Source organism: Chenopodium quinoa, unplaced genomic scaffold (genome assembly GCF_001683475.1).
Source record: "Chenopodium quinoa cultivar QQ74 unplaced genomic scaffold, ASM168347v1, whole genome shotgun sequence".
Classification (NCBI taxonomy): domain Eukaryota; kingdom Viridiplantae; phylum Streptophyta; class Magnoliopsida; order Caryophyllales; family Amaranthaceae; genus Chenopodium; species Chenopodium quinoa.
This window is the reverse complement of record NW_018743574.1, coordinates 2,443,364-2,470,773: the sequence shown is the minus strand read 5'-3', so window position 1 is coordinate 2,470,773 and position 27,410 is coordinate 2,443,364. Positions and strand designations below refer to the sequence as shown.

General features: G+C 34.6%; 2 protein-coding genes and 2 non-coding genes across 6 annotated transcripts; 1 reads left to right on the top strand and 3 right to left on the bottom strand.

The window, feature by feature from the left end:
• Positions 1–214: 214 nt before the first annotated feature.
• Positions 215–26,379, top strand: LOC110682008 (peroxisomal nicotinamide adenine dinucleotide carrier-like). 3 transcript variants are annotated; one of them, XM_021858207.1, is made up of 12 exons: positions 215–342; positions 1,954–2,069; positions 2,181–2,294; positions 2,434–2,508; positions 2,994–3,124; positions 3,373–3,427; positions 3,907–4,059; positions 4,672–4,740; positions 4,821–4,928; positions 24,963–25,031; positions 25,496–25,550; positions 25,889–26,379. In XM_021858207.1, exons 2-12 carry the CDS (start codon positions 1,989–1,991, stop codon positions 26,077–26,079), a joined length of 1,101 nt encoding a protein of 366 aa, XP_021713899.1. In that variant the 5' UTR covers positions 215–342; positions 1,954–1,988; the 3' UTR covers positions 26,080–26,379. The 3 variants fall into 3 exon arrangements, with proteins under 3 accessions (XP_021713899.1, XP_021713900.1, XP_021713901.1); XM_021858208.1 differs by having other exon boundaries at positions 1,951–2,069; XM_021858209.1 differs by lacking the exons at positions 24,963–25,031; positions 25,496–25,550; positions 25,889–26,379 and adding an exon at positions 13,473–13,679 and having other exon boundaries at positions 221–342.
• On the bottom strand, positions 11,659–13,473 carry LOC110682009 (zinc finger BED domain-containing protein RICESLEEPER 1-like). Its single transcript, XM_021858210.1, has 2 exons — positions 11,829–13,473; positions 11,659–11,730 (listed from the first exon to the last, which is right to left on the bottom strand). The coding sequence occupies exons 1-2, from the start codon at positions 12,496–12,498 to the stop codon at positions 11,684–11,686; spliced, it is 717 nt and encodes a 238-aa protein (XP_021713902.1). The 5' UTR covers positions 12,499–13,473; the 3' UTR covers positions 11,659–11,683.
• On the bottom strand, positions 16,078–16,151 carry TRNAD-GUC. Its single transcript has one exon. It is a non-coding gene; the product is annotated as a tRNA-Asp (tRNA).
• Positions 16,602–16,685, bottom strand: TRNAY-GUA. The gene has a single exon. It is a non-coding gene; the product is annotated as a tRNA-Tyr (tRNA).
• Positions 26,380–27,410: the final 1,031 nt, after the last annotated feature.

Here is a 27,410-nt window from a genome sequence, read left to right as displayed (position 1 = left end):
CTAAAATAAGCACGTCAACTTAAAAATTTGGAGATGTATTGAAATACTTTACATGTGATAACCTTGACATTACACGGACTTTAAAACTTATAAAAAATGATACAGTGAAATAAAAAGTGTTGCAACTTTGGACGCAAACCAGGCCATGGACACAAATATCCCAAATTTGAAATTTCCAACCTTGTAAATGTTAATGGTGACAAAATGGTTAATTGAGTAAATAGTGAGTAATTTTTGACTGTTAAAGAAAATGTTATCCACTTGTTTAGGAGTTGTTCTTAACTTCTTACATTGCTCTTTTGCGGAAAATAATATTGACGCACTGATTCTCCGAGATTAATGGTAATTTGCTCTTATCCCCTTCTTCATTTTTCATAGCCTAATTGATATTTCCTTGATTATTTTCTGTAATTCATTGAAATTATTCTCAATTTTTGGTAGAATTAATTCTCTCTGCTAAAAGGTTACCCTTAAATTTTGTATCAGAGTACATATACAGTGATTATAATTATGGTTTTATTATTATTCTTTTTTTCTTTCTGATTTTTATGTTATTGGTTTTTTTATTTTTTATTTTTTATTTTTTTTTATTGATAGCTTACCAGTTACTACGTTAGAAAAATCAGGAAATTTATCATTTTGTTCAAGAGATTTGGACAAATATGTTTCTGAAATTTTAGTATTTACAGGAGATTTTAAGACATTTTTTCTAATAGTTCTGTGGAAATTAGGAATTATAATCCCCAAAGAAGGAAATGGGGACATAGGGTGATTGACAACACTATCAATTTAACTATCGAATATTGAATCCGGCTAAGATCATATTATATGCCGGTGTTGATCCGAATTGTTGTTATGGTGTGAGTGATACAAAAGGAAAGGGGAAGATGGGTGCTGGGCCTGGTTGGAGAAAGATTGATGAATTTTAGTTTTTGTTTTGGAGTTTGTTGCATTTTGGATTAATTGATTCTAGGAAAAGTTTGAGTGCAAGACCTTAATTGGATTATTGTTGGTAATAGATTCGTGTGAAGTTCGTGGTCTTAAGAGGATTTTGTGTCGTGCGAGGTGTAGAGAACTGACTGTTTGCTGGGTACCAAAGATAGCATCCATACATGGTGATCTAAACTAAGACTAGATTACTATAAGGGAAAAATTATGTGTTCCGGTTTTGAGTCAGCCATTTAATGAAAATCTTACATAGCTTTAGTCCAATGTGAAGCGTAAGTGTCCATATCTTTGTTGGAGTAATACTTGACTCGGGTAATTTAGGTGAAATGTAGAGCCTGAGTAACATAATTTATCTATTACTGACTAAGCTATACCATATACAAGTAGTAAAAATTGGCGATGAGTCCCTTATTCTCTAATCTCTACAGAAGAGAAGGCTTTATTTTCTTAGTCAACATAGATAGATCATTAGATTTTGGGCTGCTGGAGTGAGTGGGACCAAAAATTGCCATTAATGGGGGATTGGCCTCATCAGAGAGCTTAAGTCCAATCCTAGAGGGATGAGTCTGTAGTTTTTGGCTTGATCAACTAACTAAATAAAGCAAAGAGTTTTCGAAAGATTTGGCTAATGAACCGGGGAAGAAAGATATGTGGATGATTACACAGGTTCACAAGTAACTAAAATTGTACAAAAGTAAAGGAATCCCAGAATCCGTTTCGTAAAATACTTTTCACAAGTTGGGGAAAAGGGGTGGGAGGTGGGGAAATAGATGTAACTATACGGGAGAAAATAGTATGTGAAGAGAAGCTTTATATTTCATATGGGAAGAATACGGTAGGATTAGAAAAATTACAATTAAACAACCTGTTGAAATTGTTAGTATAGGACATCAAGACCTATAGGTAAAATTACTAATTCACTGCATGTGTAAAAATTATAAAAAATACTGTTTCTAGAATTCAGATTTGTAATTCTTATATTATCCACATTTCTGGGAAAAGCAGTGCTTCTTCTTGTGACGCGCTGATCAGGAGAAGGCATGTCGAGCGCTTTAGCTAATGGACTTGCAGGAGCGGGAGGTGGTTTAATTGCTCAGATTTTAACATACCCTCTTCAAACGGTATAAAATCTGGTGTAACTTTTCTGTATATGTTTGTGAGTTTCTAGTGTAGAATCTGTACATATAACTAATAAAGCACCAGTAGAATTGGTTGTGGCTTTGTGATTGTAGGTTAACACACGCCAGCAAACTGAGAGAGTTGTCAAGAAAGGGCTTGATGTTGGCCATGGAACCTCTCCCTCTGGAAATCAGCGTCCTGGAGGCACACTTGTCCAATTGCTTCAGGCTAGTTCTAGTTCACCAATAATAATATGATAAATTTCAATTTCATACTTGCTTGATGCAAATCCTCCATGTCTGATTTTTTATTTTAAGTCAAAGTTCACAAGAATGGCAACCTGATTCTTTTCTTTTAAATGTTCAGGTTATTAAAACTGAGGGTTGGGGTGGACTTTACAGTGGCCTGAAGCCTTCCCTATTTGGAACTATTGCTTCACAGGTCAGTCTATACTCTTTGAAATTCTACCTTTTACCTTAGGGAAACAATCGTCATATAAATTGTGCATCTAAATTGTAAGAAGTAAACTGTTATGCTGAAGTATGAAAAGAAAAATGAAACTTTCATAGTATGGCCAGTTTCAGTGACATGATTCAACCTTGTTCCCGGGTACAATTTCTTATTCCATGAACGGCTGGCAGCATTATCATGTTCAACTGTTATGCATCCTACTTGATATTTTTTGAGATAAGTATAGCTTAAAAGCTCATGATCTACTGGGGAATGGATTAGAGTACTAGGTTCTATTTAAATTCAATTAATTTTCTTTTTTTAATAGCCCCAAGGGTGTGTCACCTTCTCAACAAGCTAAGTGCTTGACTGTTATACTTCTGTGTTTTGGAATCATAGCCTGTCCAGACAAAGTTTATTATGTACTGTATTAAATGTTAATTTGTTCTATTTACTTCTCATCTTCTTCATTCCAGGGTGTTTATTATTACTTCTACCAAGTTTTCAAGAACAAGGCCGAGTCAATTGCAGCAGCACGCAAGGTGAAAGGGTTGGGTGATGGAAATGTTGGAATGATTTCATGGCTTGCTGTTGCAGCTATGGCTGGGTAAAACCGTTTGGATGCATTATTGTATTTTAGTATTTTTGGCGCATCAGTTATGGTTGCTTATTTGCAATTCTTTTTCTAGTTTTCCTCTGGGATTGTTTACCAAAATTGAGTTTCGTCTCTGAGAAAAAGAGTTAAATCCTTTCATTTTCATGTAAAAATCAAGAAATTTCCTTTATTATTATACTTGTGTATATATTGTATTTTTTTTATTTATAGGTGATTTATATGTTTTTATATATTTGCAGATGCTTGAATGTTTTGCTGACAAATCCAATGTGGGTACTCGTCACTCGCATGCAGGTTCTTTCAGAGTATTCCCTTACATAATGTGATGTATGAGAAAGCATGTATTTTGATGGTCCCTGATTCCCTGGGAGGGAATCCTAATTAGCATACTTACCGTAATAAAGTTTGAGCTTCATGCATATTCTTTCTTTTTTGGGGGGTAGGGCATCAGAGTACTGCTGAATAGATTGGTTTAAAGATTTGAATATGGGCTGTGAAGAAAATTAAAGACCCCTGAATATAAAATTCAAGGTACACAAAAGGCAAATTGTGCTGTGTTGTGCTTTCAAAAACCTTACTAATTTAGCTAGAATAACTGGGAACTTTCCGGATGAAAATGATAGATAGGTGTCTTCAATTATTCATACCCACATTGCCTGTAGTCTTTCTGAGGTTGAACTTTGGTTATGCTTCACATTTGAATTTGCAGAGTGTGCATTATGTACTTCAGAGTTCATGGTTTATTTAATGTCTCACAGCATCTTTGTTTTTAGACACAAACCCAAGCAGAAAGAAACATAATGGAGAGAAAAAGGGATGCCCTTTTGAAGGAAGCTTCTGAAAACAGTGCGACAGCATCCACCTTGCTAGTAAAGTTAGCTGAACTTGAATCGTCAAAACCGAAACCATATGGAACGCTGCAAGCTGTACGTATCGGTGGACATGATTTTTTTGTTAATTTTGGATTCATTATTTATTAAAAAAAAAGTGCAAGATAGCTTCCTGCAAACACATTCAGGTTCCATTAGACAATGAGCTGTTTTGTAAAAGTCACCACATGTTGGACCACAATATAGAAGTATCATTCTAATGCTATTTATGTGGTGTTTGACTATATATACTTCTGAACAAATCTGAGAAGGTTTATTTGTTAAAAATTTATTTTTTTTTGTCTAGTATGTTTTACATGTTTTGGGGTCAAGGAAAAGCATTAGTTTGTCTTATACAAGGGTGCAATTGGATCATTTACCTCACTGACATTTTGACTCCTATTCAAAATGTTTCTGTATGTGGGTAATTGGGCTGTATAAGACATTCAGCATCACATTCATCATTCCAGTGAATAGCCTTCTATTTTGTGTGACCCCTGGAAAAGAACTTGTGGGCTTGGCCCTTAGATCTTGATCTTTAGGATGTCAATGTTCAAGAAACATGTTTTGTGTAAATAAAATGATAATAATATGGAAAATTAATTTAAGTCAATACACTTTCATTTTTTGTGGATAGTCGTTTGAAATCCTCCTTTTAAACCTTTGAAGGCAGGTGAGGTTTACAGTGAAGCAGGAATTCGAGGATTTTGGAAGGGCCTTATTCCTACTCTGATAATGGTTAGTCTCTCATTGATCCATGAGAAATAATAACAAAGGAAATCTTCTGACTTTGAAGTAACAATAGTGAACCATTTCAGGTTTGCAACCCATCAATCCAATTCATGATTTATGAAACTTCACTAAGGTCTCTCAAAGAAAAACGAGCAACTAACAAGCATGGAGTGAAGCAAATAACGGCTTTGGAGGTAAGATGATGCTGAGTTTTGTTTTGTTTTTTTTTTTTTTTTTTTTGGCAAACTCAGAATTCAACTTAAATCATCACACCTTGCGATTTCTTCGGCAAGGTTTACACAGTGTTGTCCTAAATGGCCAACCGAGTAGTGATCTCTGTTCAAAATATTTATGTTAGAAATCTTCCCTTGTGGTTATATTATTAAGGACAATGAGTTGAAGCCAATGTAGATAGCATGATATGGTCCTTCCTTTGCACATTTACTCTTCGCCCAAGGCCACAAGGGGTTAGTTGGGGCGCGCTGGAGAGTGGGAGGGAATGACCTATCTGCAAATTTATAAGTTAAGGAAAAAGATTGGAATAAGCCACTAACCCACTAGTCACCTAATAGCCTCTCTCATAATCGGTCTTGTAACTTTGTAAGGAATGCTTATTGATCCCATGTAGCTGAACCTCAGTTTTCTTAGCGGTTGGGTTGCACTGACCTAATTTGTCTTTCGTTGTAATGCTGGGTGCAGCGTATAGCCGTTTACCATTCCCTAATGCAACTTATTCTGAAGTTTCCTATGTTTTTCTTTTGGTTGCTTTTGGTTCTTTATGTAAATACAAAATCACATGATTCACAACTGTTCGTGGTAGGCTTGAGTTTATGTAATCGGTGGAAGTTGTAAATGGGTAAATTGGACGCTTAAAGGAAAATTGGATGGTTCCACCCTCTCAATTGGAGTCTCGGAGGGTATTAGGGTCCATGGTAAAATCTGAAAAGTCAAAGTTTTCAAAAATTGAAGGCTATAATACACGTTTTTTTGAGGAATTTTGAGGTTTCGGGACCTGGTGTCGAAAAGTCTTGAGATACTAGAGGATACATCTCGGGGTTATATAATGCCGTTTGGAACCATATATGACCATTATAAAATTGTCATAAATGTCCGTGATAGGCTTGAGTTTATGAAATCAGTAAAAGTTGTAAACGGGTAAATCGACCGTTTAAAGACATATAAGATGGTTGTACCCACCCAAATGGACTTCTGGTGTGTATTAGAATCCATGGTAAGCATTTTGGCAATTTTTATTTTCAGGTCAAAAAAAGTGGAAAATTGTCCAAAATTGAAGGCTATAATACACGATTTCGACATTTTTTCAAACAATGAATTGAATGTGTGGGGTGACTCCCGAGGTCATATAAAGAGGTTTGAAACCATAAGACACTTATAAAGATCAGAACTATCAAAAGTTGGCCCAACCTGAAATACTGACTCAAACCGATTATTAACGGAGCCATCTGAACTTGAAAAAATGGTGACCCGAACCCGACCTTAAACCAACCCTAGACCCTAGTTGACTAGAGTATGTGAGACCCGAACCCGAACATGAGCTGACCTGGAGATGAGTCGACCCAAATGTAACCCGTAAATTATTGACCTGAAACGATTCCGACTTGAATCGAAATTGACCAAAACCCGTGTTAACCCGTCAAAACCCAAATTTAACCCGACTTGTTACTAACCTGACCTGAATTCAACCCGACCCCTTTCTAACCCGACTTGAATTTAACCTAACCTGTTACAAACCCGACCCGAAATCAACCCGACTTGTTATTGACCCGACCCAAATTCAACCCGACTTGTTATTGACCCGACTCAAAGTTTACCGGACCTATTACTAACCCGACCATAAAATTCAACCCGATCTGTTACTAACCCGACTCAAAATCAACACAACTTGTTATTGACCCGACCTAAATTCAACCCAAATTGTTCCTGACCTGATTTTAAATCACCTTAAATGCAATTCAGACCACCTTATTATTGTTGATCAAAGCCTTTTGTTTAATGAGACCAAGTGGGTCAAGGCAGTAAAAGAAAGGAGCATCATCCTCAAATTTAAGAGTTAAATATAGTTTATATTTGATGTATGGTCAAAGGAGATAATTATCTTCCTAAATTATAGACTATAGTTCCCTAGTATATATTGTCATATATATTATAGTAAAAGGATAATCATCTATTTATAGTTAGTTGAACCCGAATATGACCTAATTTGGAAATGACCCGACCTCGTTGTAACTTGCAAATTATTGACTTGAACATAACCCTACTTGAATCTGAGAATGACCCTACTTGGAAATGACCCAACCTGATTATAACCCGCAAATTATTGATTTGAATTGAACCCGACTTGAACCCGAGAATGACCCGACTTGAAAATGACCTGGCTGATTATAACCCGCAAATTATTGACTTGAACCGAACACGACTCAAACCTAAGAATGACCCGACCCGATTATAACCCGCAAATTATTGACTTAAACCGAACCTAACTCGAACTCAAGAATTACCATAACCCGTTATAACCCATGAAAACCCGAATTAAACTTGACCTATTGTTCACCCGACTCGAATGTAACCCGACCTGTTATAAACCCGATAAGAAATATGACCCGACGTGACCCGACTTAAGCATGATCCAACCCAAACCCGACCCGTATAGGTTATGAAATTAATCCGAATTGACCCGACCCGAGTTGACCTGACCCACTCTTACCGACCTGTTTACACAAATTGACAACTCTATACGAGATGTCTAAAAATTCTCAAAAAGTGTGGATATTAACCTTCAATTTTGGAATATTTTGACTTTTTTTCACCCGTAAATAATACTTGCCGAAATGTTTACCATGGTCCCTAATTCCCCCCGGAAGTCCAATTGGTTGGGTGGAACCATCCAATTTGCCTTTAAACGACCAATTTACCGGTTTACAACTTGCACCGATTTCATTAACTCGGGCCTACCACGAACATTTGTGACAACATTTAATGATCATATATGGTTCCAAACGACATTAATGACCCCGAGATGTATCCCTTAAAATCTCAATGCTTTTCGACACTGGGCCTCTAAGAATTCGAAATTTCTCAAAAATTGTGGATATTAGCCTGCAATTTTGGAATTTTTTAACTTTTTTTTCGCCTGAGTATAGAAATTGCCGAAATGTTTACCATGGTCCCTAATAGGCTAATACCCTCCGGGAATCCAATTGTGTGGGTGAAACCATCCAATTTGCTTTTAAACGACCAATTTACCGGTTTACAACTTGTACCGATTTCATTAATTCTAGCTTACCACAAACATTTATGACAACAAATAATGATCATTTAAGGTTTCAAGCGACATTATATGTCCCCGAGATGTATCCCCTATAATCTAAAGACTTTTCGACACCGGGTCCCGAAACCTCCAAAATTTCTCAATAAACATGGATATTAGCCTTCAATTTTGGAATTTTTTTGAATTTTTTTCGCCCGAAAATAAAAATTGCCGAAATGTTTTACATGGTCCCTAATAGGGGTGAGCAAACTGGGTACCCGGTCAAAATTTTAGGACCCGGACTTGGAATTGGTTAGAACCGGGTCCTAAAATTCGGAACTGGAATTGGAATTGGTTAAACCGGGTCCTAAATTTTAGGAATTGGAATTGGAACCATTGGGTACCGGTTCCGGTTCCGGGTACCCATTTATGTATGTAATTGTTAAAATATAATACAAATTATAATTCTATTTTAGTTAGTATCATTATTAGTGTTTAATACTTATATTTATATATGCATTAAGCTATTTGTATTCATGTTAGGTATTAATAATACTTTTTTTATTGTACAAATTAGATACATTTAACATATTTTTATTATTTAAAATTTATTTAATTTAGGATATATTGGGTAACCGGGTACCCAACCGGTTCCGGGTCCAAAAAGTTGAGAATTGGAATTGGAATTGGTTATAACCGGATCCTTAATTTATTACCCGGAATTGGAACCACCGGGTCCAATCTCGGTTCCGGACCCGCCGGTTCCTAACCAGTTCCGGTTCCAATTCCGGGTACCCGGAATTTTTGCTCACCCCTAGTCCCTAATACCCTCTGGGAGTCCGATTGGGTGGGTGGAACCATCCAATTTGCCTTTAAACGACCAATTTATCGATTTACAACTTGTACCGATTTCATTAATTAAAGCCTACCACGAACATTTATGACAACATATAATGATCATATATGTTTCCAAATGGCATTATATGACCCTAATATGTATCCCCTAAAATCTCAAGCCTTTTCGACACCGGGCCCTAAAAAACCTCAAAAAATTCTCGGATATTAGCCTTCAATTTTGGATTTTTTTTTTACTTTATTTTTTTGCCCGGAAATAAAAATTGCCGAAATGTTTACCATGGTCCCTAATACCCTCCGGGAGTCCAATTGAATGGGTGGAACCATCCAATTTGCCTTTAAACGGGCCAATATACAGGTTTACAACTTGCACCGATTTCATTAACTCAAGCCTGCCACGAACATTTATGACAATATATAATGATCATAAATGGTTCCAAACGACATTATATGACCCCGAGATGTATCTTCTAAAATCTTATTTATTTTCGACAACGGGCCCCGAAACCTTCGAAATTTCTCAAAAAGCATGGATATTAGCCTTCAAATTTGGAATTTTTTGACTTTTTTTTCGCACGGAAATAAAAATTGCGGAAATGTATACCATGGTCCCTAATACCTCTGGGAGTCCAATTGGGTGGGTGGAACCATCCAATTTGCATTTAAACGACGAACTTACCGGTTTACAACTTTCATCGATTTCATTAACTCAAGCCTACAACGAACATTTATGACAACAAATAATGATCATGTATGGGTCCAAATGACATTTTATGACTGCGAGATGTATTCCCTAGAATTTCAAGACTTTTAGACAACGGGGCCCGAAGACTTCAAAATTTATCAAAAACCATATTAGCCTTCAATTTTTTTACTTTTTTTCGCCCGGAAATTAAAATTGTCAAAATGTTTACCATGGTCCCTAATACCCCCCGGGAGTCCAATTGGGTAGGCGGAACAATCCAATTTGCCTTTAAATGACCAATTTACCGATTTACAACTTGCACCGATTTCATAAATTCAAGCCTACCAGGAACATTTATGACAACATATTTATACATGGTTCCAAATGGCGTTATATGTCTCCAATATTTATTCCCTAGAATTTCAAAACTTTTCGACACCGAGCCTCGAAACCTTCAAAATTTCGCACAATGCGTGAATTAGTCTTCAATTTTGGATTTTTTTTTTACTTTTTTCTCCTTGAAATACAAATTATCGATATGTTTACCTTGGTCCCTAATATCCTTCGGGAGTCTAATTAGGTGGGTGAAAAATATCCAACTTGCCTTTAAACAAAATTTATTGGTTTACAACTTCATCGACTTCATTAGCTCAAGCCTACCACGAACATTAATGACAACATATAATGATTATATATGATTCCAAACGGCATTATATAACTCCGAGATGTATCCCCTAAAATATCAAGGCTTTTTGACACCAGGCCCCAAAACCTTCTAAATTTCTCAAAAGTGTGGATATTAGCCTTCAATTGAATTTTTTGACTTTTTTTTCGTCCGTAAATAAAAATTGGCGAAATATTTACCATGATCCCTAATACCCTCTAGGAGTCCAATTGGGTGGAACCATCCAACTTGACAATTTACCGGTTTACAAATTGCACCGAATCATTAACTCAAGGCTACCACGAACATTTATGACAACATATATTGATCATATATGGTTTCAAACGGCATTATATACCCCGAGATGTATCTCCAAAAATCTCAGGGATTTTAGACACCGGGCCTTGAAACCTTCAAAATTTCTCAAAAAACGTGGATATTAGCCTTCAATTTTGGAATTTTTCGACTTTTTCTCCTGTAAATAAAAATTACCGAAATAATTACCATGATCCTTAATACTCTCCGGGAGTCTAATTGGGAGGGTGGAACACATAATTTGACTTTAAATGGCCAATTTACCGGTTTACAACTTGCACCGATATCATTAACTCAAGCTTACCACGAATATTTATGACAACATATAATAATCATATATGGTTCCAAACGACATTATATGATCCGGAAATTTATCACCTAAAATCTCAAGTCTTTTCGACACCATGCTCCGAAACCTACAAATTTTTTCAAAAAACCTGGATATTAGCCTTCAGTTTTGGAATTTTTTTACTTTTTTCGCCCGTAAAATAAAAATTGCCGAAATTTTTACCATGGTCCCTAACACCATCCGGGTGTCCAATTGGCTGGGTGGAACCATCCAATTTGCCTTTAAACGGCTAATTTATCGGTTTAAAACTAAGGCTGTGTACGGTGCGTTTGGATTTCAAACCGCAAAATTGCGGGTTGGATCTCAAACCGCAAAATTGCGGGTTGGATCTCAAACCGCAAAATTGCGGTTTGTGATTTTATCAAACCGCACCAAACCGCAATTATATACTAACCGCACCGCAAAATACGATGCAAAGGCAAACATGAAGCAAAATCATTAAGTAAACTACTCCATTATAACTTATCTAATACAAAAACCAAAAGTTATATCACAAATGAAAAAGCTTTACGACTCTAAAGCATAATAAACGAAAAGTAAGAAGGAAAACTTTTGGTTTTCTCAATTATGGCCCACACAATTCAGTAAATATAAATACAATATAAGTCTTCTTTCCATGTTTTCTTCCCACACCAACTCATTCCAACAGCACAAGAGAAATGAACAAATGGGCCTTGTACACAGCATAGCCATTATTTTTTCTGCAGTCCAAGAAAATCAAGAAATAAGTCAGACATGAAATCAAATTAGTTTCTATGTCCAAGTTTAAAAATCTGAATTGAGGCAACCTCTGTAATTTCTTGTCAATAAACCTCATGCTATGTCAATGATGGGTGGAGATAAACTAATCTTGGAGAGATCTACAATAAAAGAAATTCATGTGTTATGTAACATGGAAGATAAATGATAAGTTTAAACAATTGAATTATATAGCTATAAAAGGGACAAAACTACATACCACTTTCCAATTTTTCAATATCCTCCGGTGGCTCTTCAACATTAAGGGGTAATACATGAAGCCAATCTTGACCACAAACAAGAGCTTCTACTATTTTAGGAGTTAATGAACTCCTAAATGAATCAAGTACTCGACCTCTGGTGGTAAAAGCACTTTCAGATGCAACCGTAGAAATAGGTATAGCTAATATATCACTAGCTATAATAGAAAGAGTAGGATATCGTGCACCATGAGTTTTCCACCACTTTAAAATATCAATATCATCCACATCCTCCTCCGTATCATCATCTAAATACTTATCTAGCTCAGATTTGGCATCCACATCATCTTTTGTAGCTTTAAGTTTCTTGTATCTAGCCCTTATTATTCCCTTATTTCCTATACTAGGTTCACCATCTACTCCACTAGAAGTTGAACCCTCACTCTGAGTACTATTTGAATTAGTTGTCACTTGTGAGCCCTTGTACTCATCATACATATACTTAAAGGCTTTCTTGACTGTGTTGCATATACTTAAAGCTACATCAATCTCATACATTTGACAAATCCCATACTCCACACAATCCCATTTGTAACGAGGATCAAGTATAGCAGAGATAAACAACTTTACATTCAACTTTTTAGGATCACCCCAATATTTTTCACACTTTTCTTTCATTTTCATAGCCATGTTCTTAAAATTATCATCTCAACTAGCACACCATTCCTTTAATAGACAATCCACATCAGAAACCTTATGAAAATAAGCATTAGAAGTCACATATAATGAGCCAGAAACACGAACATTCAAATTATAAAAAAACTTTCAACAATTTTATCAGAACATGATCTTAATCATCTGACATAGGTTTCCCTAACCCCTTCCCATAACCATCCACATCCCATAAATCATCATTATAATGTGGGTCTTCATCATCATATCTCTCAAAAGCATTTACATATTTCACAGCAGTGTCTAACATCAAATAAGTCAAATTCCACCGAGTTGGAACATGAAGACACAACATAATTTGAGTTGAAATTTTCTCTTCTACGGCACATTTTTTAAACCGTTCAACTCTATTGCAAGATGACCTAATAAACCTTATTGCATTTCGAACACGATGTACAGAATCATTCATCATTTTTAAACCATCATTCACAACCAAATTCATTATGTGAGCAATACATTGTACATGCAAAAATTCTCCTCTCAAAACACTTGTCCCCCAATTGTTTATTCTTTTTTTCAAATAAAGAATAGATGTATCGTTAGAGCTTGCATTATTAGCTGTAATAGTCATGACATTTTCAATATCCCATGCAAGCAAGCATTTCTCAATTGCCTTACCAATTGCTTCCCCTTTATGACTTGATATTTGACAAAAATTTAATATTATTTTGTTTAGTTTCCAATCATTATCAATAAAGTAGGCAGTTAGACACATATAATTGATTTTTTGCAAGGAAGTCCATGTGTCAGTTGTAAGACATACTCTTCTACAATTGGTTTTTACAAAAGTCTTCAATTTCAATCTTTCATGTGTCAATTGTAAAACATACCACAATATTTGCACTTACATATTCCTTGCCCATGTTCAGTGTATTTAGTGAAGTGATCCAATATGTCTGACCTTTGTTTAGTAGCCTTTCTCTTTTGTTTAGGTTGTGGCATATCCTCTTTCTCAAGAAATCCTTCCTCATTATCATCTTCAGCAAGGGGAGTCCCCACAGAACTTGGACTACCTTCTGTACTTGACATCTAGATGTCAAAATATCAAAAAATAAATAAGTTGTAAGCAAAATCATTATGCATGATTTAATATTGTAGAAAAATGCTAATAAATTGAGGAAGTAATACTTACTTTGCAAGACCCTGTACTCGACTCCGTTGTATGAGATGAACAAACTAAACCAAAAAAATTTAATTAATTAGTTGCACAAAATTTATAATTAAAGAGACCACACACAAATTACTTGCATAAAATTTGTGACTTGTAAATTTGAGAGGTTATAAACAAAAAATAAAATGAAAAAAAAAAAAAAAATCAAATTTGATGCTATGTATAAAACGAACGCTTATAACAACTTGATCATGTAAAACACAACATTTACACATGAATATGATAGATTTCTAAACAAGATTTAAATTTTCTAAAAAAAGTACTACTTACTTCAGATTTCTTTGTGAATCTTGTAGTGGAGGCGAGCAATTAGCAATCAAGTTGTATGTACTTGTATTTGTGGGGTTCTCAAAAAAAAAAGTTCTGTAAATTTTTGTGTCTAGGATTCAAGAAAAGATTTGACTTTTAGTAAGTAGTAGAAGGACTATCGAAAACTCTCCATTCCCTTCCAGCCCTATTGACGTGATTACTGACTGGGCCTTGAAGTCGGCGGGAGGGAATATCTAACCAATTTCCAATTGTGGATAAAGAAAAGCGTAATATAGTTTGTATACAAACTCAAAAGAGTCTCTGAGCTGAGTATTCAGGTATTGGATTAGTTCATTAAAGGAATAATCCCAAAAAATTTTGACTCTGTACCAGGGATTTCACTATTATTATGAAACAATAATGGAAAAATTCCTTCATATTCATAGAAATAGGGGACATAATTCACATGGATATTGTAAGTCTCACTTGGGCTGCTTTAATGGTAGTCTTTACATTTTCTCTTTCGCTTGTAGTATGGGGAAGAAGTGGACTCTAGAAATACTAATTGAGTTTCGTTGAGGAATAAAACTGTATCATTATCATTTGTTTTATCGATCGCTTCGCAAAGTGTATTTAAAGATAATAATGTCAATAAAAAAGATATTTCAATAATTCCCACGTTTATATTTCGAACGGAGATATAGATGATAGGAAATTTATCTAATTGAATTTTTCTGAAATTTCCACGAATGGACTCTTATCAAAATTCAATTAGATAAGTTTTATTATAATGGAGAACAGCGGATCTCTTTTGTTTCAATATTTGATTGCAAAATTTAAAGAAGTTTTCATACCATCGAACTCTTTCGAGCATCTATCCACCAGCCAATCAATTCAATTACTTTCCTTCTTGGGTTGGCAATGATAAAAAAAAGATTACTAATTTGGTTTTTTCTTAATATATACCAAACTTTACTTTTTTTTCGTTGATTCTTTCGGCAGGTACTGGGATTAAGTTTGTATCTTTATCATAAATTATAGTTTATAGTACAGCGTCTTACACGAAAAAAGACTAATCTAATTGATAGTATGGTAGAAAGATTCATATGAATCTTTCTACCATACTATCAGCTCTCATCGAATATTGCTGATTCGCTCCTGCTCGTTTCAGTTAAGAAATGCAATTGGAATCCGTCAAAGAACTACGAAATCAAGTTTCATTCAAATTAATCATTCTGGCTAACCGTTTTTACATAGATAATAAGTAAAAAAGCAGTAGGAACTAGAATGAATAGTGCAGTTTCAATAAATGCGAGAATATTTACTTCCATAATCTTATCGTTTTTTTACGTACCATTAACTCGGGATTTAATCCCATAGAGATGATCCAAATTTTATCTGTTGATGATATTGAATCAGATTAATATCAGGAATAACAATATATGAGCTATCATATCAATTCGCCGTCGCGAATTGAATAGTATACCATAGGAAGCTCTTTTATCCATACTGAATCCAAAAAAAGAAAAATGGAATTTGTTATCTAATCAAGAATTCCCTTAAGTTATCGTTCTTTTTTACTCTTTTTTCCAGAACCTGACGTCTTTCTTCTACAATCAATCATCTAATGAAGTTTCACTTTTTCGTTTCCACTTCCACTGGTTACAAAAATCCAAAAACAAAAAATAGAAGGAAACGGGATCAATCTGAAAAGTATTTTGTCAAGGTAATTTTAATAAAAAATTGGGTGTTGTACAAGAAACAAATTCGATTTATACATGTACTCCCGAGAAACATCTGGAATTCGATTCCATTAGATAGACGCGAGAAATTGAAAAACCAGACCTACTATGTTATCTTTTGAAATCCTAAATAGAATCTTACCAATCAAAAAAATTTCTAGTACTAAGCCACATATCTGTTTTAGGAATTAGTTCTAGTTCAAGTAATGGAAATTTTTCTATTTGTTTGAAAATGAGAAGAAAATAAACTCAAAAAGAAAAAAAAAAGACCTAAGAATCATCCGAAGACTTCCTATTGAAAGTGAATTTCTATTGTTGTTCTTTTCCAAAAAAGTGGAAAGATCCATTGATATATTTATGGATTATTGGAACCGTCGGGACTGACGGGGCTCGAACCCGCAACTTCCGCCTTGACAGGGCGGTGCTCTAACCAATTGAACTACAATCCCAGGGAACTAAAGTATACAGTATCTATACTTTACTTTCTTATATGATTTGACTCAAAGCATTTCTAGGTAGAATTTTTGTGTTGTAACAGAGACGCGAGTGATATATTTATCTTCATTTCACATGAATATGGACTTTCTTTAGTGAGAACGACACGAATTGCTAGTAAATTTTTCTTATTTCAAAATCTATTGATAAAATAAAGAAAAAGAGTTTTCTTTTTTTCTTTCTATTTTTTTTCTATTTATACTTTAACAATTTTAACTTAAAGACCATACCATAATATGAATCTAGATCATTATTCTGATCAGAATTTCAATTTCCCGAAACAAATAAATAAAGCAAACAAATAGAAAAAAGAAAGTATAACAAAAAATTGGATTATTTTTTTACGTGTATCAGCCGTTTCGGGAAGACAAAAACCTTCGTCTCATAATGAATGAGCGGATTATTGGGCCGAGCTGGATTTGAACCAGCGTAGACATAGTGCCAACGAATTTACAGTCCGTCCCCATTAACCGCTCGGGCATCGACCCAGGAAGAATCAATTCAATTTGAAGCTTATTGCTAATCTATGATCAACTTCCTTTTGTAGTACCCTACCCCCAGGGGAAGTCGAATCCCCGTTGTCTCCTTGAAAGAGAGATGTCCTGAACCGCTAGACGATGGGGGCATACAGGCTAAACTTCCATCATACTATGAATATAATATGAGCAATTTTTTGAAATTGTCAATATAATCGAATAATCAGATTCAAAAGATCTTTCCGTCTTACAAAATTCCATAGAATTGTTTTGTCATTTCAATTTCATTTATGAATCATTCATTCGCTAGAAAATCAAAAATTATTAAATATTTATATAGACTAATTTATTCATTAAAAATGAATCGAATATTAATAATTAATCGAATACTAATATTAATATAATTATCTAATTCTAATATAGAACGCGAGATAATATGAAATTACAGAATACTTTCCGTTGTCGAAAAGAAAGAAAAAAAGGGAGTTTAAATGGTGGTCGATTGTCTGAATTTCAATGGTCTTGATCTCTCAAAAATTTAGATTTGAAGGAGAAATAGAAGTAGAAATTGCCAAATTGATACAGAGAGGAAGAAAAATGAGGGAGAGGAGGGATAGATGAGAATGTCGACTACTAGGTATTGCAAAATAACATCAGTAACCCTAAAAAATATCAAGATTTTTTTTTATATTTGTTTATTAAAATATATATTATAGAATTGATTTTATGGTTTACGGTTCAAACCGCAAACCGCTTTACATTGCGGTTTGGTTTGAAATTTTTTTGGAACCGCACCAAACCGCAAAACCACGGTTTGGTCAAATTTAAAAATCGCACCGCAATTTCCAAACCGCAAACCGCTAAATTGCGGTTTGGTTTGCGACTTGGTGCGGTATAGACCGCACTCTACACATTCCTATTTACAACTTGTACCAATTCATTAACTCAAGCCTACCACGAACATTTATGACAACAAATAATGATCATATATAGTTCCAAACGGCATTGTATGACCCCGAGATGTATCCCCTAAAATCTCGACACCGGGCCTTGAAACCTCCAAAATTTCTCAGAAGCGTGGATATTCGCCTTAAATTTTGGAATTTTTTGATTTTTTTTTCGCTTGTAAATAAAAATTTCTGAAATGTTTACCACATTCCCTAACATCCTTTGGGAGTCCAATTAGGGGGTGGAACCATCCGATTTGCCTTTAAATAGCGAATTTACAGGTTTACAACTTGCACCGATTTCATTAATTCAAGCCTACCACAAACATTTATGACAACATATAATGATCATATATGGTTCCAAACGGCATTGTGTCCCCGAGATGTATCCCCTAAAAACTCAAGAATTTTCTACACCGGGCCTTGAAACCTCTAAAATTTCTAAAAAAGTGTGGATATTAGCCTTATATTTTGGAAATTTTTGACTTTTTATCACCTATAAATAAAAATTGCCGAAATGTTTACCATGGTTCCTAATACCCTCCGGGAGTCCAATAAGGTGGGTGGAACCATCCAATTTGCCTTTAAATGACGAATTTACCTATCTACATTCTACAACTTGAACCGATTTCATTAACACAAGGCTACCACGAACGTTTATGACAATAAATAATGATCATTTATGGTTTAAAATAATATTATATGACCCCGAGATATATCCCCTAACATCAATGATTTTCGACAACAGGCCTCGAAACCTCAAAATTTTCTCAAACAGTGTGGATATTAGCCTTCAATTTTGAAAATTTTTTTCGCCCGAAAATTAAAATTGTCGAAATGCTTACTATGGTCCCTTTTACCCTCCGGTATTCCAATTGGATGAGTGGAACCATCCAATATGCCTTTAAACGACCAATTTACCGGTTTACAACTTGCACCGATTTCATTAACTCAAGCCTACCACGAACATTTATGACAACAAATAATGATCATATATAGTTCCAAACGACATTATATAATCCTGAGATGTATTACTAAAAATCTCAAGTCTTTTCGACACCGAGTCCCGAAACCTCCAAAATTTCTCAAAAAACGTGGATATTAGTCTTCAATTTTGGAATTTTTTAACATTTTTCGCTCGCAAATAAAAATTGTCGAAATGTTTACCGTGGTCCTTAATACCCTCCGGGAGTCCAATTGGTTAGGTGGAACCATCTAATTTGCCTTTAAACGACCAATTTACTAGCTTACAACTTACACTGATTAGTTAACTCAAGCCTACCACGAACATTTATGACAACATATAATGGTCATTTGTGGTTTCAAACGGCATTATATGACCCCATGATGTATCTCCTAAAATTTCACTTCTTTTTGACACCGGGCCCCAAAACCTTCGAAATTTCTCAAACAGCGTGGATATAAGCCTTCAATTTTGGAATTTTTTTTTTATTTTTCGTCGGAAATAAAAATTGCCAAAATGTTTACAATGGTCTCTAATACCCTTCGTGAGTCTAATTGGGTGGGCGGAACCATCCAATTTGCCTTTAAACGAACAATTTACCAGTTTACAACTTCCACGAATTTCATTAACTCAAGCCTCCACGAAGATTTAAGAAAACAAAAAATGATCACATATGGTTCAAAACGACATTATATGACCCCGAGATGTATTCCCTAGAATTTTGAGACTTTTAGACAATGGGCCCTAAAGACTTAAAATTTCTCAAAAAGGTGGATATTAGCCTTCAATTTTTTGATTTTTTCGACTTTTTTTTCGCCTAGAAATAATAATTGCCGAAATATTTATCATGGACCCTAATATCTTACTAGAATCCAATTGGGTGGGTAGAACCATCCAATATGTCTTTAAACGACCAATTTATCGGTTTACAACTTGCACTGATTTCATTAACTCAATCCTACCATGAACATTTATGACAACATAAAATGATTATATATGATTCCAAACGGTATTATATGACCCCGAGATGTATTCCTTACATTTTCAAGGCCTTTCGACACAGGGCCTCGAAATCTCCAAAATTTCTTAAAAAGCGTGGATCTTAGCCTTCAATTTTGGATTTTTTTGACTTTTTTTTTCCCCGAAAATAAAAATTCATGAAATGTTTACCATGGACCTAATAACATCCGAGAGTCCAATAGGCTGTTTGGAACCATCAAATTTGCCTTTAAACGACCAATTTACCGGTTTACAACTTGCACCGATTTCATTAATTCAAGCCTACCACGAACATTTATGACAACGTATATGATCATATATTGTTCCAAACAGCATTATATGACCCCGAGTTGTATCCCCTAAAATCTCATTGCCTTTTGACATCAGGCCCCCGAAACCTTCGAAATTTCTAAAAAGGCGTGGATATTAGCTTTCAATTTTGGAAAATTTTGACTTTTTTTTCGCGTGGAAATAAAAATTGTTGAAATGTTTACCATGGTCCCTAATACCCTCCGGAAGTCCAATTGGGTGGGTAGAACCATCCAATTCGTCTTTAAACGGCTAATTTAGCAATTTATAATTTGCACCGATTTCATTAACTTAAACCTACCACGAACATTTATGACAACATATAATGATCATATTTGGTTCCAAACGACATTATATGACCCCGAGATGTATCTTTTAAAATCTCAAGTCTTTTCGACACCGGGCCCCGAAACCTTAAAAATTTCTCTAAAAGCGTGGATATTAGCCTTAAATTTTGTAATTTTTACACTTATTTTCGCTCGGAAATAAAAATTGCCGAAATGTTTACCATGGTCCCTAATACCCCGCGGGAGTCCAATTAGGTGTGTTGAACTATCCAATTTGCCTTTAAACGACCAATTTACCGAATTACAACTTGCCTTGATTTCATTAACTCAAGCCAACCACGAACAGTTATGACAACATATACTTATTATAAATGGTTCAAAACGGCATTATATGACCCCGAGATGTATCCCCTAGAAATTCAAGACTTTTCGACACCGGTACCGAAATCTCTAAAATTTCGCAAAATGCGTGGATTCAATTGTGGAATTTTTTTATTTTCTCCGCCAGGAAATAAAAATTGCTGAAATGTTTACAATGGTCTCTAATATTCTCTGAGAGTCCAATTGGGTGGGTGGAACCATCCAATATGCCTTTAAACGGCCAATTTACCGGTTTACAACTTGCACCGATTTCATTAACTCAATCTTACCACGAAAATTTATGACAACATAAAATGATTATACTTCCTCCGTTTTTTTATTATTGCACCATAAGGGTTGGGTACAAATATTTTGGTAGTTGAAAAAAGTAAGAGAGAAAAAGGTAAAAATACAAAATTGCCTATGTGACATATTGATAAATTAAAAAGTAAGTGTGAAAAAGCAAGGGTATGTTTGGTATTTGTAATGTGAACACAAACAAATTTTTTCCTAAAAAAGAAATGGTGCAATATTTGTGAAACTTCCTAAAAAGGCAAGTGGTGCAATAATAAAAGAACGGAGGAAGTATATGATTCCAAACGGCATTTTATGACCCCGAGATGTATCCCTTAATTTTTCAAGGCTTTTCGACACCGGGCCTCGAAACCTCCAAAATTTCTCATAAATCGTGGACATTAGCCTTCAATTTTTGAATTGTTTTACTTTATTTCGCCCGAAAATAATAATTGCCGAAATGTTTACCATGGTCTTTAATACCCTTCGGGAGTCCAATTTGGTGGGTGAAATCATCCAATTTGCCTTTGAACGACCAATTTACCGGTTTACAACTTCCACCGATTTCATTAACTCAAGGCTACCATTAATATCTATGACAACATATAATGGTCATATATGGTTTCAAACGACATTATATGACTCCAAGATGTATTCTTTAAAATCTCAAGACTTAGCGACATCTCCAATATTTCTCAAAAAGCGTGGATATTAGCCTTCAATTTTGGAAATTTTTTACTTCTTTTTGCCCGAAAATAAAAATTGTCGAAATGTTACCATGGTCCTTAATACCCTCCATTAGTCCAATTGGATGGGTGGAATTATCCAATTTTACCGGTGTACAACTTGCACCGATTTCATTAACTTAAGCCTAGCACGAACATTTATGACAACATATAATGATCATATATGGTTCCAAACGGCATTATATGACCCCCGAGATGTATCCCCTAAAATCTCAATGCTTTTCGACACCGGGCCCGAAAAATTCGAAATTTCTCAAAAAGAGTAGATTTATTAGCCTTCAATTTTGGAATTTTTTGACTTTTTTAAACCCAGATATAGAAATTGCCAAAATGTTTACCATGGTCCTAATACCCTTAGGGAATCCAATTGGGTGGGTGAAACCATCCAATTTGCCTTTAAACGACCAATTTACCGGTTTACAACTTGTACCGATTTCATTAATTCAAGCCTACCACGAACGACAACAAATAATGATCATATATGGTTCCAAACGGCATTATATGACTCTGAGATATATCCCCTATAATTTCAAGACTTTTCGACACCGGGCTTGAAACCTCCTAATTTTCTCAAAAAGCGTGGATATTAGTCTTCAATTTTGGAATTTTTTGACTTTTTTTCGCCCGCAAATAAAAATTGCCGAATTGTTTACCATGGTCCCTAATACTCTTTGAGAGTCAAATTAGGTTGGTTGAACCATCCATTTTGCCTTCAAACGGAAAAATTACCGGTGTACAACTTGCACGGGTTTCATTAGCTCAAGCCTTCTACGACCATTTATAACAACGTATAATGATCATATATGGTTCCAAACGGCATTATATGATCCCGAGATGTATCCCCTAAAATATCAAGACTTTTCTACACCAGGCTCCAAAACCTCCAAAAAATTTCAAAAAGCGTGGATATTAGCCTTCAATTTTGGAAATTTTTGACTTTTTTTCGCCTGGAAGTAAAAATTGCCGAAATGTTTATCATGGTCCCTAATATCCTCCAGGAGTACAATTGGGTGGGTGGAACCATCCACTTTGCCTTTAAACGAACAATTTACCGGTTTACAACTTGTACCAATTTCATTAATTTAATCCTACCACGAACATTTATGTCAACAAATAATGATCATATATTGTTCCGAACGGCATTAAGTGACCTCGAGATGTATCCCATAGAATTTCAAGACTTTTCGACACTGGGCCCCGAAACTTCTAAAATTTCTAAAAAAGCGTGGATATTAGCCTTTAATTTTGGAAAATTTGACTTTTTTACGCCGGAAATAATAATTGCTGAAATGTTTACCATGATCCCTAATACCCTCCGGGTGTCCAATTGGGTGTGTGGAACCTTTCAATTTGTTTTTAAACGGCCAATTTACCGATTTACAACTTGCACCGATTTACCGGTTTACAACGACCAATTTAATTAACTTGCACTGGACCCGAGTTGCACCGAAATTTACCCAAACCTGTTTTAACCCAAATTTAAATTGACTTTTTACTAACCTGAAGCTAACCCGACCCGTTCCTAACCCGACCGGAATTTAACCTAACCTGTTATAAACCTGACCCAAAATCAACCCGACTTGTTATTGACCTGACCAAAATTCAACCCAACTTGTTATTGACCCGACTCGAATTTTACCAGACCTATTACTTACCCAACCCAAAAATTAAACTCGATCTGTTACTAACCCGTCTCGAAATTAACACGACTTGTTATTGACCCGACCTAAATTCAACCCAAATTATTCCCGACTTGATTTTAAATCACCTTAAATGCAATTTAGATCACCTTATTATTGTTGATCAAAGCATTTTGTCTAGGGAGACCAAGTCGGTCCAGGCAACAAAAGAAAGGAGCATCATCCTCAAATTTAAGAGTTAAATATAGTATATATTTGTTGTATGGTCAAAGGAGATAATTATATTCCTAAATTATAGACTATAGTTTCCTAGTATATTGTCATTTATATTATAGTCAAAGGAAATAATTAGCTTGATAAAAATGACAATTATCTATTTATATTTAGTAGAACCTGAATATGACCCGACCTGATTGTAACCTGCAAATTATTGAGTTGAACATAACCCGACTTGAATCCGAGAATGACCCGACTTGAAATTGACCCAACCTGATTATAACCCGCAAATTATTGACTTGAACCGAATTCGACTTGAACCCGAGATTGACCCAACTTGAAAATAACCCGACCTGATTTTAATCCGCAAATTATTGACTTGAACCAAACTCGACTCAAACTTGAGAATGACAAGACCTGATTATAAACCGCAAATTATTGACTTGAACCGAACCCGACTCGAACCCGAGAATTTTCCTAACTCTTTTTTAACCCGTGATAACCCGAATTAAACCCAACCTATTGTTCACCCGACTCGATTGTAACCCGACTTGTTATTAACCCGACCTAAACCTGACCCAAACCCGATAAGAAGTATGACCTGATGTGACCCGACTCAAGCATTACCCAACCCAAACCCGACCCACATAGGTTATAGAATTAATCCGAATTGACCCGACCAGAGTTGACTCGACCCACTCTTACCCGACCCGTTTACCCGAATTGACAGCTCTAATAAAGATGTCTATAAAATACCAAGAATGAGTTTTTTGACTCTATCTTGAAATATAATGATGTCACATGAGTGTAATAATATGATGTGACTTGACTATAATGATGTCATATAAATATAATGATGTCATAAAAGTATATTGAAGTGATGTGACTTGACTATAATGATATGTAATTTTATTTATAATGATGTGATGTCCTAATATGATGTGACTTGACAATAGTGATTTCATAAAAGTATAATTGTGTTATATAAGTGATGTCAATATAGGTAAAATGATGTCATATAACAATAATAGTGACGTGATTTGACAATAGTAATAGAAATGAATACATGATATGATATGATGATTGATTTGACAATAGTAACTATGGATGATCATATTACCCATGTGTGTTAATTGATATGATGTGATGGGTTGATTGATAAATTTGGACAAACTACTCATGTTTTGTGATGTGCCACCGATGTAAGTCTCATATCTTACTTCATGTAAACAATCAATTAACTCATTTCATCATCAGATCATCACCAACAACACAAACGGTCCCCCCATCATGGGGTCAATCACCACATTCTCGGTCCCGGTCCCGAACCTTGAATAAAAGCATAATAAGGGTATTATGGGATGTAACAAGTGTCAAAAACCCATCCCCCAATTATTCCCAACGTTTTCCCCATTTTATGGACTGTTTCAGCAAATTTCCTATAAGCATGCTTTTAATCGAATTTCGCATAAGATGTGTATCATCAATTGAGGTGTTGAGAATCTGAGTTAACTGTTATGTGAACAGGTTTTCTTTCTTGGTGCTGTGGCTAAACTCGGTGCAACTGTTACAACATATCCGTTGCTGGTAGTCAAGGTATTTTGGTTGCTGATATATTAAAGATTTTGCTAAATGCTTGTGACAAAATAAAAGCCACTAAATTGCAGTAGTCTATTTCTCTAGTCACCCTGTTTATGCTTGTGTGTGTGTGTGGGATTCAAGGCATAAACAATCGGGCTGTTTATCTGGCACTGCCATGATGTAGGTAATTTGTGACCTGGATATGCTATCAACTGCTGCAACACCCTCCTTGAGATCTGCCTTTGCTACCAACTGCCTGGGAATCATCCCATGACATGATTCCTGCTATATAAAAAATTTATAACTATTTATAATTTTATAATGGGTTAAAAGTCCATGTTGTTTGTGAACAGTCATGTGCTATGTTGTGATTCTTCAACATGATATGTACATTATGTTTAATTGAAGAATATTTTTTCACATCATCTTAAAGGCTTTTGAAATATTAACTAACTGTGGAATTTGGAATAATTTTGCAGTCAAGACTACAGGCAAAACAAGATATTGGCAGTAATGTCTCACTAAGATACTCAGGTGCGTCTGAAATGCATACTATCTTTAAGGCTTCACGTAGAATGCTTGATATTGTCAATCGTGTGACATTTCATTTCTTATACAATTGTACACCTTTAGGTTGTTGTCTGCTTCATGCAAATTTGCAAGTTTACTCATTTACCTCGATTTTCTAAGGCACCCGATGCATTATACTTCTTACATTATTCCACTCCAAATTCTGATTGATGTCAGGACCACAGTATCATCTGGTCTTCAAACTTTAATCTAATGTCTTCAACTTCTGACATGCTTATTTCTCCACTATAGATTATAAGACACTTATTCTGGTGGTGTTCTTCAAATTCTTTGCTCAACAGGTACACTGGATGCAATTGTAAAAATGATCCGGTATGAAGGATTACTGGGATTTTATAAAGGGATGAGCACGAAGATTGTGCAGAGTGTTTTCGCTGCCTCTGTACTTTTCACGGTGAAGGAAGAGCTTGTCAAGGCTTTTACGATTCTAACATATAAGAGCCGCAAGATCAGACTCAATGCACTAAGATGATTCCACTGGCAATGGCATTGCAATGAAACTTTTTTTTTTTTTTTTTTTTTTTTTTTTTTTTTATCCCTGGACATCAGAACTCTTTGAAACTTGAAAATAGGAAATTAATATTGATGTACATAATTTTTAAATTTGAAATTATTTGGAAAAAATGATGGAAAATGAAGAAATTTGTCAGGTTATTTTTATTTAAGCATATAGACAGAAAAGTATCATTCTTCACGTGTCTCTACAATGATTTTATCAATTTATTATGCACTCTTTCCCACACACACACACAAAAAAAAAAAAAAAAAAAAAAAAAAAAAAAAAAAAAAAAAAAAAAAAAAAAAAACAGTTCATCATACAACTAGTCATTACTTTGGTGATATCACACTAGAAAATAATGCATAATATATATATATATATATTCCACTTGAAAAATGTTGATCATAATTTTTGGTTTAGTTGCTTGTTGATAGGCAATAGCAACTTAGCAAGCAAATAATCCGATATACTGGAGTGAAATATAGAGTGAAGCATTATTTTCCGACCATAGTAAGATTAAAAATATTTTAATTTGTGTCCGTATTCTATTTATTTGAATTTACATGCAAGCTTAATTGATAAGTTAGTAATTTTAAAGTTTGCAGATTATGCTTTTACAACATTAAAAGCATGATAAAAGGACATGTAAGTATGATAAGAACATTAAACCAAAACGCATCATGATTTGACTTGAATTTGAGTTTGATTCAAAGCTTAACAAAATAGTTAGCAAGGTCTAGTATGTACTCCGTAATAGAATTAAAACTAGTTAATGCTCGAGCCATGCTCGGATTTTTCATGTAATATATGGTTAAATTTTCTTTATGCATAATATAGAAAATTAATTTTGTTTGATGATTTTTTTTTAGATGTATGATGATTTAATTAGTATCAAAATTAACAAACCTTTCATCTATTATTCGGTCAAAATTGAATATGGGATCTTAAATAATAATATTTTTTTTAAATAAAATAAAATTACCAACAAAAAAAAAAAACACAACAACAAAAAAAAACTCCTAAGTTTTTGGGTGGGAAAATATTTTATGAGGAGTTGACACATATAATCCTTGGGATATTTTTGGTGATTATTTTAGTACAGAATATAGATAAGCAAAATAATAACTTGTGTGAAAAAATATAATATACGAGTAACATTTTATTTTATGTAAGTATAAACTTATTTAAAGCAATAGAATACATATCATTACTTCATTAGTAATTTGTGTTTTATAATACTCTCTCCGTCTCTTTATTAGATTTCTATTTATAGCATTTATACCTCACATAATGAAAGAAATCTA